An 18,992-nucleotide genomic window follows, 5' to 3' on the forward strand; every position below is an offset into this window, starting at 1 on the left:
TTTTTCCCTATAAAGTGGCCTGAAGCACACTTAAATGTGGTGCAAGATTTACTGCTCATGTCCTCAGCTAGCAGGCAAAACTTACAAACAAGCTAATTGAGACGCAGTAGCTAATCGCCCCCTTGCTAGGTCGAGAGACAAACTGTAAGAAAAACGCAATCTCTGTATAATAGTTTTCTCTTTTCCTAAAATTCATGTGAGTATCCTGCAGTAAAAATTCTATGCACCCCTGCACTTTAAGCGTTTGCTCGTCAGTCATTTATAATTGATCAAAGACACCATTGTGCGAAACTTGGTCACTCAGTGAAGACAGCACAAGTTTCAAAACCTCCATATACAGTAATTTTCTCAAAGAAAGCAAGACTTGGTTTCACTTGTTGAGTCGCTAGCAACTTGAAAACTCTCTGTTGCCGATTTGACCCTGTCAGCAAAGACGGCGCATTAAAGCAAATTGATGAAATCTTCTTGAGACAAGCATAAAAAAGTCATCCAAGCCGCATTAAAAAAGAAGCTAAGTGAGCACTGTATTATCGCATGCACTTGGCAGGACATTGAACGCCTCGCGCTGAGTGGAAGCTTTTAATGGCTTGCCTTTTTTCTGCACATCACAGCTCAAATCCTCCATCTGTGTTTTACACACAGACACACACACAAACACCCCCGACCGTGTGGTCAAGTGGAGGCGAGGCAGGCCGCCATGTTGGATGAGGGCCAGGTCAGTGCACTGCACGGAGGTCTGCCCTCATCTCGTTTTGCTTTTCTTGGTGGAATTCAACATCCGGAGAGTGTCGTAATGCTCATCAAAGACACAATGTGTTCTGTAACTCTTCTGTTAAAACCAACGAGCAGTTATTCAACTTCTTGAGACGTCTTGACTGTTAAAATTATACGATTAGTGATTTTGTTGCTGATCCAAGACAAAGAGGAGATGTGGATGTGTCTTTGATTCAGCATGTTAGAATGAGCATCTCCAACTACGCTCAGTATTTTCAAACCGGCGGTGGTGGATGAGTTATTTGCAGGTCAGGTAACAGGTGCAGGGGAAATAGCGAGCTTATGTTATCTGACCCATTGCGGAATGTGTGTGTGTGTTCACATGTCATCATGTGCGCTGGAAAAACAGAAGGAGCTTTCAGCTCCTGGAAGAAGACCCTCCTTGGACCCCCTATTGATGTTTAAACATGATGAAAAAATCTATAGGAATCGGGTCAAGCTGCTAATATGATTAGCATGAGACTACATTAGCAATGCACTATGGGAATTGTGATGCCCTCTGATGGAAGGATCATCAAAGACAAGATGTGTTTTCTTCAGACAAATGTATGTAATGTATGTGTTCGTCAAAGACACATACATTCCACAATCAAAGACATTTTGTGGCTCAAAGACACCAGTCAGTCAAAGAAAAATGCATAAAATTTCACTCATCAAGTATAACATGAATTTACCAAGATATACATGTTCGACTGTGAAATGTTTGTCATCTTAGACCAGTGGCTTGGTCACTCAACAAATACATCTTTGTTGTGTCTTTGTTGCTAAACAACAAGATGTAAAACCTTTTGTTCATTTATCACAAGATGTGCAACTGTTGTTCCTCAAAGATTGTACAAAACATTGCTCAAAGACATGAACATTTGTTACTCAATGGCATGTAAATTTTGCGGCTCAGACGGTTTGAAATCTTGAAGCAAAATTTTAGAAAATTATCAAAGAAGATACTTGTTAGCCTTGCCTGCTGTCAAGGTATCTTTGTATAGGATACATCCTGCCTAATATGGCAGTTATTTTTAGCACTCAGCATCCAGTACAACCCGTTGAGCCTGGAAGGGGTCTCCTCCCACCTGCGATCCCTTCTGAAGGTTTCTTATTTTTCTCAGTTTGAGTTTTTCTTTCCCCTTGTGTGAGTTTTGTTCAGGGGATGCTGTTGTGTATTTATGATTTATGATTTTTTTTTTACCTGTGAAACCCTTTTAGATTGCAGTGATTCAGGGCTAGACAAACAAACTTGACAAAAGATCAAACGTCTGTCAAACTTAACATGAATTATCAGACAAAATACATGTTTGAAATGCCGTTCGAATGTGCTAGCTCGCAACCAAAAACTAAATCTGCAACTTTCATCAGAAAACCATTCATCAAAGATCAGTAAACTTGCCAGTCATCAAAGACAATTTGTCTGTCTTTGTTGCTCAACAAAAAGATATGAAAACTTTCCTTGCTCATCAAATATAATGTGTTTTTGTTTCTCAAAGACATCCAGCATTAGCGCAGCCAATAGCGCATTGGGTTCAAATGGATGGCGGACAATCTTGATTGACCTTGCAGGGAAAACCAAAGACAAGGTGTGTGTATGTGCGTGCGTCTGTGAAGCTAATAAGCGTCTCCGTGATAGGCTGGCGGCTGTCCAAAAGAAGAAAGTAGCGGCTTCGTTATCTCCATCACGCAGACGTGGTACCCGCGTCCTCTATCTCTTGTTTGGGCACGCGCGCTACAAGTCCGTCTCCAAACAAGACGCCGGTCGCGGCGGCATGGATTGATGCTAAATTGAAACGCGGGCGAATCTGCTTTCTTAATTTCTGTCGTCCACCTTGAGTAGTGATAGGTGATTTTTTTTTTTTTTCTCTCACGCGTAATAAATCATCGATTGCGATTGAAGCGGTCGAGGCCGAGAGGCTCCGCTTCTACGGCCGGCACATTCATCACTGTCATGCGCCTCCTGTTCGCCACAAAGACGATGGCGTTGCCGTGGAGACTAAAACAAAACAAACGCGGCCGTGGAGTAGAGTCGAGTGAGCCTCAAGGGGACATTATATCACACTTATTAGTCATGATTACAATTATCAGCATTCTTTTACATTATTATCTCAAATACAAGATAGAATATAAAAAGACAAGCAAAGGTTGGGGTTTCAAGGTCAGGTTTCGAGACAGGGTAAAGTATTTCAATTAGGCCCTGCCAGTATGGGTTCAAGTATAGGGTTTGGGTTTCTTGGGCTTCCAGGCAAGTCAGGGTTTGAAATTGTGGTTTGAAATATTTCAGGGATTTAAACTGAAGGTTAGGCTTTTGTTTTAATGTTTCAAGCCTGGTTTCGCATCGCAAACTTTGGTTTTAAATTGGGGATCGGGGTTTAGTGTTTCAAACAAGGTTTAGGCATTCAAGTTTAGGTTTCAGGTTAGCGTTTGAAGACAATGTTAGGTCTTTGTTAGGGTTTGGAATTGATTAGGGTTTTAAGACAAGGGCTCAAGTTATGATCTTAAGAAAAGGGTTTTGAAAAATGGGTTGGGGTTTGAAATTAGTGTTTCGAATCAGAGTTCAACAATGAAATCACAAAGGGGGTTGTGCATAATTTTGGGGTTTCAAAACAGGGTTTGGAACAAAACAAGGTTTTGAAATGTAGTTTGTAAAAGTTTTTAAAAGTGTTTCAAGAAAGGATTAGGCATTCAAGTTGGTGGTTCAGATTAGGGTTTGAAGCCAGTGTTGGGTCTTGAAATTGGGGTTTGAAATTGGTGCTTCGGGGTTTCAAATTAGGGTTTTGCCATAAGGTTAAGATTTCAAGTTAGAGTTTGTAGAAGGGTTTTAAAACAGGATTGGGGTTTCAAATTAGCGTTTCAAATCTGCATTAGGGGTTGAAAGTACAAGTGAGTTCAAATTAAAGTTGGGAACAAAAATGGTTTCAAATTTGAAGCCAGTTACGTCTTCAAGTTAGGGTTCAGGGTTAAGGCTCTTTTCCAGAGCCTACCTCCACCACTCTAGCTCCTCCATAAGTTCTCAGATCACAATATAAACCTCATAGTCCATGGAGATTCCTGTCTAACCTCGTCTGTCCATCACAATAGCAAACAAGAAGGGGCTCAGAGGGGAACAGATCAGTTCAGGGCAGGATTATGGTTTGAAATTGGGGTTTGAGGGCAGGGTTAGGGTTTGCGATGAGTGAAGACAGCCGAAGCATGGCTCTGCAATTTGTAGTCAAAATGATTGAGGATGTGTTGGCATCCCTCCGGGACGGGCCGCTTCATTAGCGGGACATTTCACTTGAAGCTTTTACCTTATTAAAAAGTGCAGCGCCTGTCAGCACTTTGCCGCCTTTCATTTCAGAGACGCCACACAATCCACAGCACATTAACATAAACAACAGCGCCACGTTGCCATGTCTTACCTCTGCCAGGGAGTGAGTGCTTGTTTAAATCTGAGGACTCAAACTGTAGGTTTGCTGTCTTTGATACTCATTAAAAACCAAGTTGTTATTAAGTTTTAGGTTCATTGTCCAGATGACTGACTTTTAATTTGACTATTCTTTACAATTTTTTTTGTTTTTACATACATTTTAAAGCATCAATTTGGGTTGACTCTTTAGGTGATCAAAGACCACATCAAAGACAATTTCAAGTCCCCCATGAACCCAACAAACCCACGTTCCCCGCAGCATTCTCTCAATACGTTTGCAATAGCATGTTGAACGAGATGCTTTTCTTCCTAAAGCTTCTGGAAGCTGCTGCCATGCATCCTCACACACACACACACACACACACACAGACACACACACACACACACACACAAGCAAACACACACATCCTTCAATGGGAACAGTGTTCCCTGCCTCCACAATGGCCGCCTCCGTCGGGCACTTCTCCTCCGCCTCCTTTCTTCGCACCAGGGACGCCAGAGAAAAGGCACATGCCTTCACGTTCACATAGACACTCAGCACACACACACACACACATGTACACGCACACAAAAATGGACACGTACAGACTCACACACATTCACAGACACACACACACACACCTATAAACACATGCACATTCATGCACACACACAAAAACACTCAAAAACATGCATATGTACATAGAAACAAAAAGACAGACACACTCAAAAAAAGAATACCAAAACACATGCACAAAAACAAATTACAGACACACACACACCTTGTCTTTGTCATGGGACATTCATTACACAGTCACACACAAACATGCACACAGACACACACATAAAAAAGACACACATATAAACATCCAGTACATCTACACACACACACGCCGAAAAATATGCACATAAACATGCTAGACAAATAAATTACAGTCTCACACACACAAACATGCATAAAGACACATACTGGTATATGCACATAAAAAAATACACAAACACATAAGCACACTACGAAATACAATCTTTACACAGACACACTCCAAAATGTACGGACAATGACACAAATACATACATTACACGCACAAACACACACACTCACACAAAGACACTCACACAGAAAACACCGAAACATATGCACACAAATAGACGCACACATTACAATCATACACTCACTCGCACTACACATGGAGACACACACAAACATGCACACAAGCACACATGTGCATTTACAGAACAAATACAAAGATACATTCACTCACAAGGAAACACACAAACACACTAAACACATTGAGTACACAAACCTATGCAATCATGAACACACAATAGATATACTGTATATACAACATATACAAAAAACATGTACACGTGCACAACATACATAGACAGATGATGCATGCACACACAGAAATCCACTCCAATCACCCCCCCCCCCTACACACACACACACACACACACACACACACACACACAGAAGTTGTAAAAAGACCCACTTCTCAAAGTCAGGCATTTATTTTTCCCCCACTTGACCACAATGTTATCCTTCCACCAGTGAAACCGGATCGGCTCTTTATATGCAAACAGTGGAGACTAATGGAGAGCTAATTAGCATGATTAGCATTGTTAGCAGAGATTAGGTTGCCTCGGCTGTGTCTGGTTTCACACCACACTGAGGTTGAGTGTCATGGTGGTCACAGAGGGTAAAAGAGAGTGCCAAGGCCCTGGAGGACAACAGTGCGAGAATGTAAAAAAAGAGGGGGGAGTGGGGGGGGGGGGTCTCAACTCAGACAGTCACATCGCAATTATTCATTTCCAACATAGTGGATCAGACTATGTCCGGCTGATGCGTCTCGTTAGGAGCGCAGCGCACCTCCGGCTGTTAGCGCAGTGTGTATCATTTATTCCCGACGTGGCTTTCAATGACACTCAGTAAAATATACACTCATAAAAACGACCCCCATTTCAGTGAGCTTTCAGGTTTATCAATGGGTATTAAACAGCAAGAACACTATTGATTTGGAAAGAGAACCGAGCCAGGATTCTGGACGGTGCTCAGGGTGAAGGTCAGGTGATTTTCTGACGCTAGGAGCAAGGACCCAATTGATTTTTACATTTTCCACATCAACACCCACCATTTATTTAAACTTCAGATTGATGTATTTATCTGGGAGTAAGAAGAACTGTATTGACTTTATATTTCGTTACCCAAATGTTTAAAGCTGTCGTTAGATAATTGTGCCAAGAACTCCGGTAATTTTACTTCTACCATGAACACAGCTGAAAGATCTTTCATCTTTTGGTAGTTATACAATACCAGGAGCAAAGGTCACACAGATGACACCACCACATCATTACCGTCTATGTTTTAGGAAAACAAATAGATAGAAAATAATAACAATTCTAACAGACATATTCTTTATCCTCTGCAGAGAAAGACTAATATTAGTGCCATACTGAGGATGTGAGAGGAGCTGAAACCATCTCCCTGCATAACATTAGTATGTCTGTCTTTTACTGCCCGCAGGTGATCAAAGCGGCAAACTGCGCATTTTATCAACAATTATGTGAATTGTTTGAGTGACGTTAAGAATGGTGGCCATATTCGGTATTCCTGACAAATATTGTAATCTGCATTTTTTAAAAATGTCTGATGGCTGATAACAGATCAATTTGAAACTCTATTAACTCAGCATTTATATTGTCATGAACACTGCATCTTTTTGTTTTAAGTGATTTTTTATCATTTCTGGCATTTTGACATTTTGGAGAACTTTATTTACAGTAAAGTAAAGGGACCTTTTCATTCAACTTTTTAAGACGTGCGGATGACACTGGGAGCTCCCAAGGCGTACTTAGAAAAAAAAAAATCTAACTGAAAAATCTAAATGATCAATTACATATGCTTGACTCATTCACTACCAGGCCAGTTAAAATGGATTTTTCACTTATATAGCAGTCAATGGCAGTGAATGAGTAAACATTTTCTGCCAGCCCAATAAAAATAGATTTTTGACGACTATAATTGTCGGTGAGAGAGTGAAAGACATCAAAAAAATTAATTGATTTTTGTTTTGAGATTTATTTTGATATCCATAATTTCCAGTTTAATGAAAATGAATTTCGTCTCCAAATATTGGCCTCCTGGGCCACTAATAATCGATATCAGTCTACTTCTAGACGTCACAGCGAGTAAGTGCGATTGAAACTGGAAAATGCAAAGCCATCATTGCCTCTGTGAAGTATTCATTAAAACCAGCAAGGACGGAAAGAGCATTTAAGAAGTGCGATCCGGTTCTCCCCGCATCAAACTTTCATATCCGCCCAGACGTCGACAACCCGGCGACCCTGCGGCCCAGACGAGGTGCACCTGTTTAAATATGCCTCATTGCAAATTTGATGAACAGCGACCGTGTTAGTTAAAAAAAAAAAAAAAAAAAATCAATAATGAATGCTGACATCAGACGCCGCGGTGGTACGGACCCTCCGGAGCGGCGGCAACAAAAGGAGTCAGAACAAAGGCGGTGTGGAGAAAGTGGACTTGGCCCGGTTGACACCTCCTTTCCTTCCAAACACCACGAGCTGACTCCCCCAAAAACACCACGAGGAGCTGTCAAGAGCCCTCATAAATTCATCAGGCATGAAAAGCTGCTTTCCATCTAAAAAGAACGACCCGGGATACTCCGACCGGCGACAAAAACAAGGCTAATCCGCCGTAAGACAAGCGGGTTAGCGCTCTAACAAAAACAACTGTGTGAGACTTCACACGTGTGGATAATGGGGACAGGAATGGTTAGCACTACTGCTTATATAGAGGTGGCTCTAAACAAAGATGAATTTTTGATGAATTATCATTGACATTTATTGATTATTCCAATTGTTATCATTCAGGTTTAGGTGTCTGTCACTGCATTGCTGATAAGTTAGCATTTCTGGTGGTTCTGTGCTACATACACTGCTGCTTTTGTTTGCATGCACATCTGCATAATACGTCACAATATTCTATTTACGAGAAGGACGACTTCAAAATAAACCTTTGCTTTACAAATTAGTTATGGACATCAACTCATTGGTACACTTTTATTCTGAAGGACTTCCTGGAAATGCGTTGCAGCGTGATGGTTTACTACTAACCACAGATGTCGATGACACTTTGGTGTTCTGAAATCAAGTTCAGTTGCTCACCAAGCTAATGTTTAAGGAAATACTTCCAGCAATTTCCAGCAATTAGCAGGAGCTCCAATGTAAGAGGCTAGCAGCGGCAAGCAGCATTATATGCTAGCACTGTTAGCAGCTAGCAGTGTTAAACAGCTAGCTGCACATAGGGTGGCGAAAGTCATCAAATGACTTTTCGAAGGCAGCTTAATAAATGAGAATGACTCACATGACACAGTTGCCGTTCCTACTGATGACTTTTTAACAAAGCAGGCATAATCAAATGTCTTGTTTTAGCTAGGAAAAAATGGCTTTTGCGCTTTTGATGTGACTTTGTTTCACAGAACAAATGGGGAGATATACACTAATGCGATAACACTAATGTTTCTAAAGAGCAAAGGTATGCTGTTAGGCAGTTTAAATGGTGTGAAGTGGAATTTTTTTATTGTCTTCGGTAGTAATATTTGTTCTTTAACCAAAAAAAATCCAATAGATTATCTGATACCAAAGTATTAGATTGCTGCAGCCCAAACAAATATACGTCATTATCCATGAATTGTCAATGCACTGCTAAGAGATTTTTAACGATAACAATTCTTGCTGCAGTCCACATTCATTTCTGTGTATACACTATTCATTTGATCTTGTACAGTTTGCAGTATTATGCAGTCTTTCATAGGTTGAATAGAAATGTATCTATTAAAGGTATCGGTTACTTGGTATTGATGCATACTGGTATCGAACGTCCCTAATTTTGATGAAAGAGCATGACTTGAATTTCCGTTTTGGGGTGAAAATGATTGTATGCCTGAATAAAGACTATAGACTGCATTGACCGTTTTATCGCGAAAATAGTCAGATGAAAGAGGTCGTCTAGGTTGTTTCTGCAAATGAGGTGGTTCTCAACTGACCTGCCAACTCCAAAATCAAAAAGAAATGTTGACTAAATATGAACAACTGTGAACTACTGTATATAAAAAGGAGAAGATTTTGAAGCCATCAAATCAATATGACACATAATGATATCCATATTTCAACATGCCTTTGCTCATCCCGAAACAATCATTTCGGATCATCAAACAGGTTCTCCCCATCAAACAAAGCAATATGAATAAAAAATAATAAGACGGATATCTACTAGGCTGCACTCGAGAGCCATTTCAGCGTTAATGAATAATAAAGGCCTCTTCATTAAACGCGCTCAGGCAACAGAGTCTCAATTAAACAGCAAATGAAAGTGCTTATTTAAAAAAAAAGCTTTGGCCCTCAAGCCTGCTCAGTGCAAAAAAAAACATATTTCACATCTTTTATCATCTTCTCGATATTTAAAGAGTCTACAAAAGACAGCAATCAACAGTAGCAATGACCTTTTTTGTGTTTGTCAACCTGCTCTGCAGCAGCACAGCTCACCTGGCCGCTCAATACTGCCCCCTGTCGACCACTATCCGCACCTGCCACTTCAACACTTCAACAACTATTTTCCTTTGTTTGACAGGTCAAGAGGAAGGAAAATACATTGACACATGAAATGAATCCTAATAAGCTTTTTAAGTGAGAATCATGTATGAGGGCAAAAACAAGGCTGATTTCAATGCACATGCAGTCATAACATAGATTTAGTAGGAAAAAAAAAAGATGCATTTCTGCCAGGTTTTTTAAAAAGAATAATAATGCTCAAGAATGAAATATTAAAGGGAGAATCCCCTGTGAAATCATATCAAGTCGTCTTTCAAAGCACGAGCAGTCCCAGCGGAAATGTGTGACTACAAAATGCAATTTCTGGCATACAATAAATGCAGTTAACAGCCTCGAGCAGGCAATTTCGCAACGCTTTTCAAGTGTTAATCAACAGCCGTTGAAAAAGCTTCTCTTTGCTAAGTTTTGGGGGTGTCCACTCGAGTGAGGGCAGCTGCCACCCACAAACACCCCTCTGATGGCGGGATGCAACGTGAGCGGAAAGTCAAAAGTGGAGCTGCGAACAGGTCTCACGTGCAAGACGCACAATTGATTTTGGGGGAAAAAAAAAAAAAGTGTTGCAAGTTCAACAAATGAGCAGAACCCAGCTTCACCCACAACAAAAGTGCCGCCCCAAAAGTACACTCAAGTAACGACAAAGATCCGCTGCTTACCTTCTCAGATGGTCCTCACGTCCCCCCCCCAAAAACGAGAATAATGAGGTTAATAATTTTGATGATGGCGCTGGGTCCAGAAGAGCGGTGCCTTCCAGATTCCGTGTCCGCCTCGAGCGTCCCTCTCTTGGCGACCTGCAGCGGAAGACTGCGCCGAGATCCTCCTCGAGCTCCGGACCAAACCACCTCCGAGAGGACGGTGGGGGCCAATTTGCAAGGCGCGCGCGTGTGGGGAAGGATTGCGCGTGCACAGACCACCATTTGAAAGACGCGCCGCGTGCACGCGCACACCTGAAAGGAGGAGGGGGCAACTTGACCTCGTGGGAATTTAAACGTCATCTTGTTATGCACTTGAAGCAAGTCTCTACTGAATTTGGAGGAAAAACAAGATTGGAGACAATAAAAAGTGTATTGTTGCTGATAAATTTCAACTAAATAAAATTATGGACACTGTAAGTCTATATCTCGTTGTCAATCATTGGTAATATATTAACAGTACGGTACTTCTCTTTTTTTCACTGATTGTACAAATATTATACCCCATATAGTATATTCATCCAAACCAGTGGTTCTAAACCTTTTTTCAATTAATTACTCTATCCAAATATTGTTTTCAGCCACCCTAAACAGCAGAAAGGATTTTTGAACGTCAATAAACAAACAGATAAAGAAAATACATTAATAAATAGTCCCGTGCAATCAAAAATAAACAAAGCTGGTTGGAGTACAGCAGTTAATTTATGTTCCAATTATTTTATTCCTAATTTGGAAACAAACATACTGTGGCCATTGAATTATTTTTAAGTTGCATTAAACAATACATAAAAATCAACTGAATTAGATGATTGCAGGAACCCTGTTAAAACCTGAGGTAACCCCTGTAGTGGCTAGTTTTAAAGCTACAGTTCTAAACATACAGCAACACATACATTATAAAATGACTTCATAACGATATTTGACTTGTTAATCACAGTGTACAGCTTTGATGTGGGCTAGTTTCCCTTTAAACGTAGAAAAACTTGTTATATTACTTTTAAAATTCGAACAAAGTTCTGAAAGACATTTCTCTAAGTCGTTCAAAGGGAACATATTATAAATGATGACTAAACAACTTTTATAAACTTTTATAAATTTAGTAGTGCTTGGCAAGAAACATCTATGGCCAGTTTTTAAGAGTAAATTTGGTTTAATTAAAAAAATACAGAAAGAATCTTGTTTTAAATATATGAATAGTTCTTTTAAAAACACAATCTAAGTATAAGCTTTTGTGTTCTTCATTTTATAGGTTTCCACAGCCAAGAAGCTTAATAGTCTATTAATCAACACAATAATATCCCTGTAAATTAAAGCTTGCTATTAGGTAAGTACTTGCCGTCAAATAGAAATCATTTATTTCCTCCGCCTGATTCTAATCAGACCAAACAGGAGGAAGATGAGCTGACAGAGACATAATTAAAAGTGATTCACTGTCTCGTTAATTTGCCTATTACTTTCTGCGAGACCCACTGTGTGTATAATTGCCTTTGAATGTGTTTGAAAAACAAACGCGTCTCTTCCATCTCCTAGTAACGACGAGTGGATGGCAGGTGGAGCGAGTATTTGTCTGGACTTCATTTCCCAGCAGGCCGTGTACGCCAATTGCGGAAGAACCCGCCGAAAAGCGGCTGCGCATGCGCTGTCAGACGTGGCAACGCAGTGGCATCATGGCCTCTCGGAACCGCTACGGGATTCAATTACGACCGGGGAAAATACTCGGCTTGCTGCTACTGGTGAGTCCCGGGGAGCCTTCAAAGGTTCTACTTCATAAATGACGACCGCCTTTATTGGGTTGTTCCCCCGGTGTACTTCGCGTGATTTTTAGGGTGTTTTTCGTCTTGAGGAACCCTTCTTTAGCTAGGCTGTCAGTGAAGCGGAGGCTAGTTGAAGTTGACAAGCTGGACCCAACTTGGTGACCGCGTTTGACACGCTTGTTGACGGGTGTGTGGTGCGGGGAAAATCGCGAGAAGAAGCGGCCGTTTGTGTGGTACACACGCCTCGGGTTGACGTGTGCTTGGCGGTCGCTCACCTTTCGACCAGCTAGTCATTGAAACACGCTTGTGTTAATTGTGCATTCCTACTTTTTTAGGCGGGAGTTCTTCGCTTTAAATTTATTTACATCGCAGGCTAATGTGCTTACTTTTATTCTTTTACTTGTTTTTCCTTTTTTTTTTAGATTAATTTGTTGGAGGAGTCAGGAGTTATAGGGAGGAAGCTAACGAGGTTGTGAAAGAAACGCAGGGAGAAAGCAAGACCACAAGGATGAAAATTATCAATGATGTGAGAAAAGAAGGAAGGAAACCGCAAAGGAGGAAAAACAAAAGGAAGAATGGAGGAAAAAAGTTAACAGGAGTGGCCTGACAGAGTTGGAAAGAACAAAAGGAATGAAGGATATCATTTGAAGTGTGACATGGATGACGTGAAAAGAAGGATGCAAAGAAAGATGCAAAAGATGACGGTGGAAGAAAAGATGACAACTACAGGTAGGTAGGAAGGATCCTAGGAAATGTGTTAATGAGTGAAATAATGAAAAGAAAGTCAAAGAAATATACAAAGAATATCCGGAAGGGAGGTTAATGAGGAATGGAGTTATCAGTTAACAAGGTTGGTGGGAAATGAATGAAGGAAGGATGAATGTAAGCAGGCAGGAAAGAAACTAAAGCCCTTACCCACTGGCAAGTGTCCGCAAAGGTAGCTGTTCTTTTGATCTCAGGGTCACTAAAAATAAATCACAAGATGTGTTGGGAATTTTTAACATTTTTCAAAACTTCCTTGCAACAATAGCAACTTGTGGCACCATTTTAGTGACCTCTGGCAACCTTGAATGAACCCTGAGATCGAAAGAACCACTACCTTTGCCGACTGCGTTCATCCTCAGCGGGATAGGAGCTTTACCAGGGATGGTTTGAAAGGGTGGTAGACTAAAGGAATTAACGATGGACCGGATAGGGCAATGGATCGTAGGAAGAAAATGTTTGACTAAGCTTTTTTTTTTAGAGAATTGCTTTAAAAATACATAAATGAAGATGTTCAATATCAGCTACGTAGTACTGAACTGTGTAGCCGCCATTTTAGCTTTCCTGGAAGAAAAATAGACTAAAACAAGATGGCATAAAATAAATTGATTTACTGATATTAATTGCTATATGTAAATGAATATGACTCGCAAGGTCTTAGACTTAGACTCGGACATAATCTTAGTCCTGCTTTTCCGCTTTTTGTGTCACCTTCTGCAAACATGGGTGGTGCAAGAGTAGTTTCGTTTTTATGTTCACACCTGTGACGTAATTACTGACTTTGTACTTAGACTTGCACATACATCACGTGTTACGGTGCAGAAGGAGTTTTAAGGCCATGTTAAAAAGAAAAACAGATTGTACTATAGGGACGAAGATGTGTACTTATCATGGGGGGAAAAGTCATTTAGAGTCGGAGGCGTCGTAATATTACGATATTAAAGTCGTATTTTTTAGTGAAGAAAAGATGTAAAATTATGAGATTAAGGTCATATTTTTTAAAAGGAGAAAGAACATAACCTTAAGAGGTTAGACTGGATTTTGCTTTTGTTTTCAGAGAAAAAAATTGAGAGACGAAAAATTATTTTTTTTAAGAAGAGATTAAAGACAAGAAGCTATTTTTTTAAAAACAATAAAGCGGAATTTCAGTTAATGAAGTAGAAATGAAAAAGAAATAAAAATATTGAGATTGATGTACTTTTTGACAAAATATAATGATTTACAATAATACATTGACGCTTTATTTTATAAGGAGAAATTATGGTTTAAGTCTTAAAAGTTGTATTTTATTTGTGAGTTTAATTACTTACTAATTAAAAAAAAAGTTCAAATATCTTAAAAATGATTTCTAAAGTTATAATGTGAGAACCATCTTTTTTTTATTGTAACCTAACATAAAAGTTGTATTTTTTGTATTTTAAGCATTTTGAGAGATTAGTCGTAACTTTATTAAAAGAGAGCAATACTTCAAATTATTTTCATTATATTTTCTTTTTCCTTTTTATTGTACATTCAATTTTTCAGAGTTTTTTTTTTTTTAATTAGTGTTTTTAATTTATTTTGTAGGTAAGTCCAGTACGGTAGTAGAGTTCTGGAACTTTTTGCTTACGAAATTCAAGCAAGGCAAGACTCATTTTTCAGACAAGGCAGAAGGCTTTTATCAAAATCTTTCGTGATTTATTCTGATGTACTGTTTCCTCTATGGAGCGTCTGCTTTTGATTAAGCACATTTGTCACAACAGATGGAGGGCGAGATGATGCTGCGGGGCAGAGGCGCAACACCTGCCGCCTGCTCACTCTATCGTCCCACGCCACGGCCGTAGCCTACCTGCAAGGCCCATGCATCATCATAGTGATGCTCGAGATTTTGCCATCGTTTTGAACATTCAGCTCATAGTTCCGGTTTCAGTTAGTAACATGAATTTTGGTAGGCATGAGTAGACCGACTAATAACGTCTCACAACGTTTGATTCCAGCTTCTCAAAAATAATCATTCCCTGATTTCTGTTGTCCTTCAGGGGTTATTTCTTTATTTTTTTACATTAATCAAAATTAGACGTTTGAAAGTATTTGCTCTTGTATCGGATAATGGATGAGGGAGTACAAGGGCCTGGCAACGTTTATGGAATTAATTTGGTTAATTGCCGTTTTAAAAATTTAAAATGAGGACATTTGCTGAATCGTGAAATTGAAGTTTTGTAAAAGTGGCAGACTGCATAGTGGTTTACAAGACAAGTTCAAAATACTATAGTTACTAACTACATAATTGTGGCACGTTATGCAAATCAACAGCTATTTTATTGCGCAAGCTCTGAATAAGTTTATATTAAAGGGGCCATAACATGAAAAGTCCTTTTTTTTTTTGGTGCATTTAACCGTGTTCCAATGTTGATTTCTCACCCTAAACACTCCCAAAGTATTATTTTCTTTCAGTGATGCATTTCTAAGCATTACTTGCTAATTCTGCGCTCTTACACAGCCCCACTCATGCATATGAAAACAGCTTGATGACAGGAGCAAGAGAAAATATACACCAAACTTACTTAAGTCTTTGAGTTTTGTTTTGGTTCCGAAACTGAGGAGGAGAGATTATGCACCAAGTCGGCCAAGTAAACAGCAATGTTCCATATGATAGTTTGCATTTTAATGTCAGTAAAACGCCTGTTTTTGGTCCCGTTTTTTCATGTTGTTGGAGTAGTCTTAATAACGAGGGTTTAATAAGTAATAGTTTAGGATAAATGTTTTTTCAATGCCAAATAATAGTTTATTCAATTTATTTAAGGACTAATATATTCTAAATTCTAAATTATTGTATACTGAAAGCCCTACACCATTGAGTGTGTTTCTTTTAAAGTTGATCATATAGCTATACGTATTGATATTGATTTATCTCCCAGCCCTACATGAAGCATTTGAAAAACCAAGTAGACGCTTTGCTCTTCAATGTTTGTGTTGTTCTGATGATTGATAATCTACTTTTTCGCTCCAGAGTGCAGTTCTGTTTGTCATGCTGCCGCAGTCCGTACAGCGCACGCCTCACTCCATCATCACGCAAATGTTTGTCTTTACACGTACTGTATTGAGTGCGCCGCACGTATGCCTGATGCTTTGATAGCACCGCGCGCCAGTGTGTAGACGACGTAAGACCGACACTCTACACAAGACCGTTCCACTGATGTCTCGTATGGTGCGACACGGCGGTTACGCGCAGTCAAGGGTTTTACGAGTGTTTGCTTGTACACTTTCAACTCGTTGTTAATGCAAACATCAAAAGCAGCTATCAAGTTCATGATCCAGTGGATGCCACTCAAGCTTGATGTTTCTTTCAACGGAAATTCAAAAGGAAGCCTAAGCCCTAGCAGCACTCAATTTCACGTCTTACGGGAATAAATGGAACATGCTGATACTGCCTCTGGATGTTTGGTGGCGTGTTCTCTGAAATATTTTTGTGTTTAGGTTTTTGTTAGGGTTCGTTCAAGGTTGCAAATATTCACCAACGATTAATCTACTAATTGGTACAACGATTAATCTACTAATTGGTTCTTAAATTAAGTGATTATTTTTTGATCATTGATTAACTAATCAGATTTTTAAACAAATATAAAATCGGCCAAAGTCGCGGAATTTTAGTAGCTCTCCATGAAAGCAGACTGATTCGCTTAAGCATATAATCAAGATAAAATATTTGCTATATGTAATGCTCCAGTCAACATTTTTTCCTATTTCCTGACCCCTTACAGACCAAACCAGTATTTTATATAATCATTTTTTGTTGTTTATTAACTGGGATGGAAATGAAAACTATTGTATCTGATTCATCAACAACTTTTTTTAAATATTAATTTCACTAATCATTAGTGGCGTGTTTTAAGTTTACCTTTCCTGCCGACCATAGAAGTAAAAGCATGTGGGCATAACTTTCTTTCTCAAAAAAAAAAGTTCCACTGTATCATGTACTGTCCATTGAATTTGCCTTTTCGTTGCTTTTTTTCACCAATGTTTCTCTCACTCGCTGCACTATGGGCGGGCTTGACACTCGACATTATGAAGTAGTTTGACTTTCAATATTTGCATCTATAAATAAATAGTTGAAAGTAAAAAAAAAATGCATGCTCGGATGTCGTTATAGAGCAGACGGATGAGAGGAAAGAGACAACAATAAGCAATGACATAGCCAATCCCTGCTAGTAAAAGAAAAGGGAAGACAAAACCAATAACAAAGGACGAGCACAATTAAAGAACACATTAGTATGCCATTTGAGAGTGGACATACAGAGAGCATCTTTTAATATTGAGTTTAAAAGTGGGCAGACAGAGAAACGAGGCACGACAAAAAGCAATAACACCTGCCAGTATGTAATTTAAAAGGGGTTGAGCCCGAAAAGACAACAACAAACCAATAACAAACGACAGTCGCAATAACAACATCTTTTGTGCCTTATTTCTCAAGCGAACAACTCGGCTCGACAAGTAAACAGCCCTGCTTCCTGTTGATCTTGTCAATAAGCTCCTCTGAATATGCCGTAAATCAGCAAGCAGCCCAGTTGGTCATTAAAAAGGAAAGATGAGCGCGACAGCTGCAGGTGAAAACTCTCATCAAGTCCGACTCTCGGTTGCCATTTGCCGTCTAAGCGCTTCGCAGCATGCATAAATAGCGACGAGCCAATTAAAGTGCACGCCTCTGCTTCTCACCTCGGATTGAATTTTCTCTGCGTGGTGCGGCTGTCTAATCTAGGCATTTTACGCCATTTGCTTGAGCAACTTGTGTGATGTCCGAGGAAGCTAAAAGACTTGTAATCGTGTTTTTTTGTATGACAGCGGATTACAACGCACATTAAGAACAAAAAGTGAAAGCCTGTCAGGAGGACAGGGGTGTCATGAAATAATACTCGTGCCAAAATATGAGTGTGTGTGTCGTCCCCCCCCCCCCCCCCCCCCCATTTTTTGTGTAACCTCAATGGAATTCAGATTCTTACCCAAGTGGTTTCCCCAACTATACATTACCTATACCTTTAATACTATATGTAGTATAATGATTAAAAATATTTTAAAGGCATAGTGCATTTATCTTGCCATTTTATGCTGTGAAAACATATTGTCTGTTGTTGGTTTGATGGCTCAATTATTTTCATGAACAATTAATAATTTAAAACACATTTAGATACCTGCTGTTGATTGAAAATGACATTACATGTGCTGAAGACTCATGTAATGACCAATCACAGCTCTGAATGTCACATGACCAACCGGTGAGCCGTGATTGGTTGTTATCCAAGACTCGAGCACAGTTCATTTTTATTCAACCGCAAGCGAAAAAATGTGTTTTTAAATGTAATAACGGCACACTAAATGTATTAAGTTGAAACAAATTTGTAATTATAGAAAAAAAAGTATACTGTTAAGTCTGAAAGTGGTTACATCAGTGAACTATCACTTTTAGATTTGAAAAAAAAATCTCTGTGTGTTTACCAGGCCAAAGCTATGCGGATAAGGAAAAATAAAATCCCCTCAATAGCTTTGGGCTTGATGTTGCCGAGTCAGCAGCTTTCTCCCCGCTGACGTCGCTCTCCACGCACACTACCAATCATGAGCACGCTAATATCCTTATTTATCACGGAGGCCGCTAACGGGATCCGTATTGATTTTAGAAAAGCGGCTGGATCATCATCCATTGCCGCCATTTTTCCTGGGTATGATACAGAGTTTTGACTCGTTTGTCTTTTTTTCACATCACCAGGTGTTGCTCACATTGGTGCTGGATGCAGTCAAGGTGTCTCCTCTCATAGAAAAGGTCAGCGACCACAAAGACTTGAAGAAACTGCTCAGGACTAGGACCAACGTTTTGGTGCTCTACACCAAGACAGGTACAGAATCTAATTCTTGTCCAAGATTGTGCAGGAATTAAATTTAAAAAACTTCTTTTCCACACTTCTCAGCAAAAATCAATACCATTTCTCCTTCCTGAATCACAGCACAGAATTGATTGGAAAGGTGAGCTGTCCCAAGATGGTG

At 39.6% G+C, this 18,992-nt stretch overlaps 2 protein-coding genes across 4 annotated transcripts in view; one reads left to right on the plus strand and one right to left on the minus strand.

The window, feature by feature from the left end:
* The window catches only part of sema5ba (sema domain, seven thrombospondin repeats (type 1 and type 1-like), transmembrane domain (TM) and short cytoplasmic domain, (semaphorin) 5Ba), an 81,869-nt gene extending 71,287 nt beyond the window's left edge, over nt 1-10,582 (minus strand). For all 3 annotated transcript variants that reach the window (XM_088415248.1, XM_088415247.1, XM_088415246.1), the window contains exon 1: nt 10,429-10,582. The gene's annotated coding sequence lies outside the window, so the exon portion shown is untranslated. The remainder of the gene's footprint in view (nt 1-10,428) is intronic.
* Nucleotides 10,583-12,098: 1,516 nt separating this feature from the next.
* Nucleotides 12,099-18,992, plus strand: part of pdia5 (protein disulfide isomerase family A, member 5) — a 30,347-nt gene continuing 23,453 nt past the window's right edge. The window contains exons 1-2 of the mRNA XM_088416119.1: nt 12,099-12,197; nt 18,718-18,844. Coding sequence (XP_088272245.1) covers nt 12,099-12,197; nt 18,718-18,844 — 226 coding nt within the window. The remainder of the gene's footprint in view (nt 12,198-18,717; nt 18,845-18,992) is intronic.

Source organism: Hippichthys cyanospilos, chromosome 5 (assembly GCF_059441005.1).
Source record: "Hippichthys cyanospilos isolate Australia breed blue-spotted pipefish chromosome 5, RoL_Hcya_1.0, whole genome shotgun sequence".
Classification (NCBI taxonomy): domain Eukaryota; kingdom Metazoa; phylum Chordata; class Actinopteri; order Syngnathiformes; family Syngnathidae; genus Hippichthys; species Hippichthys cyanospilos.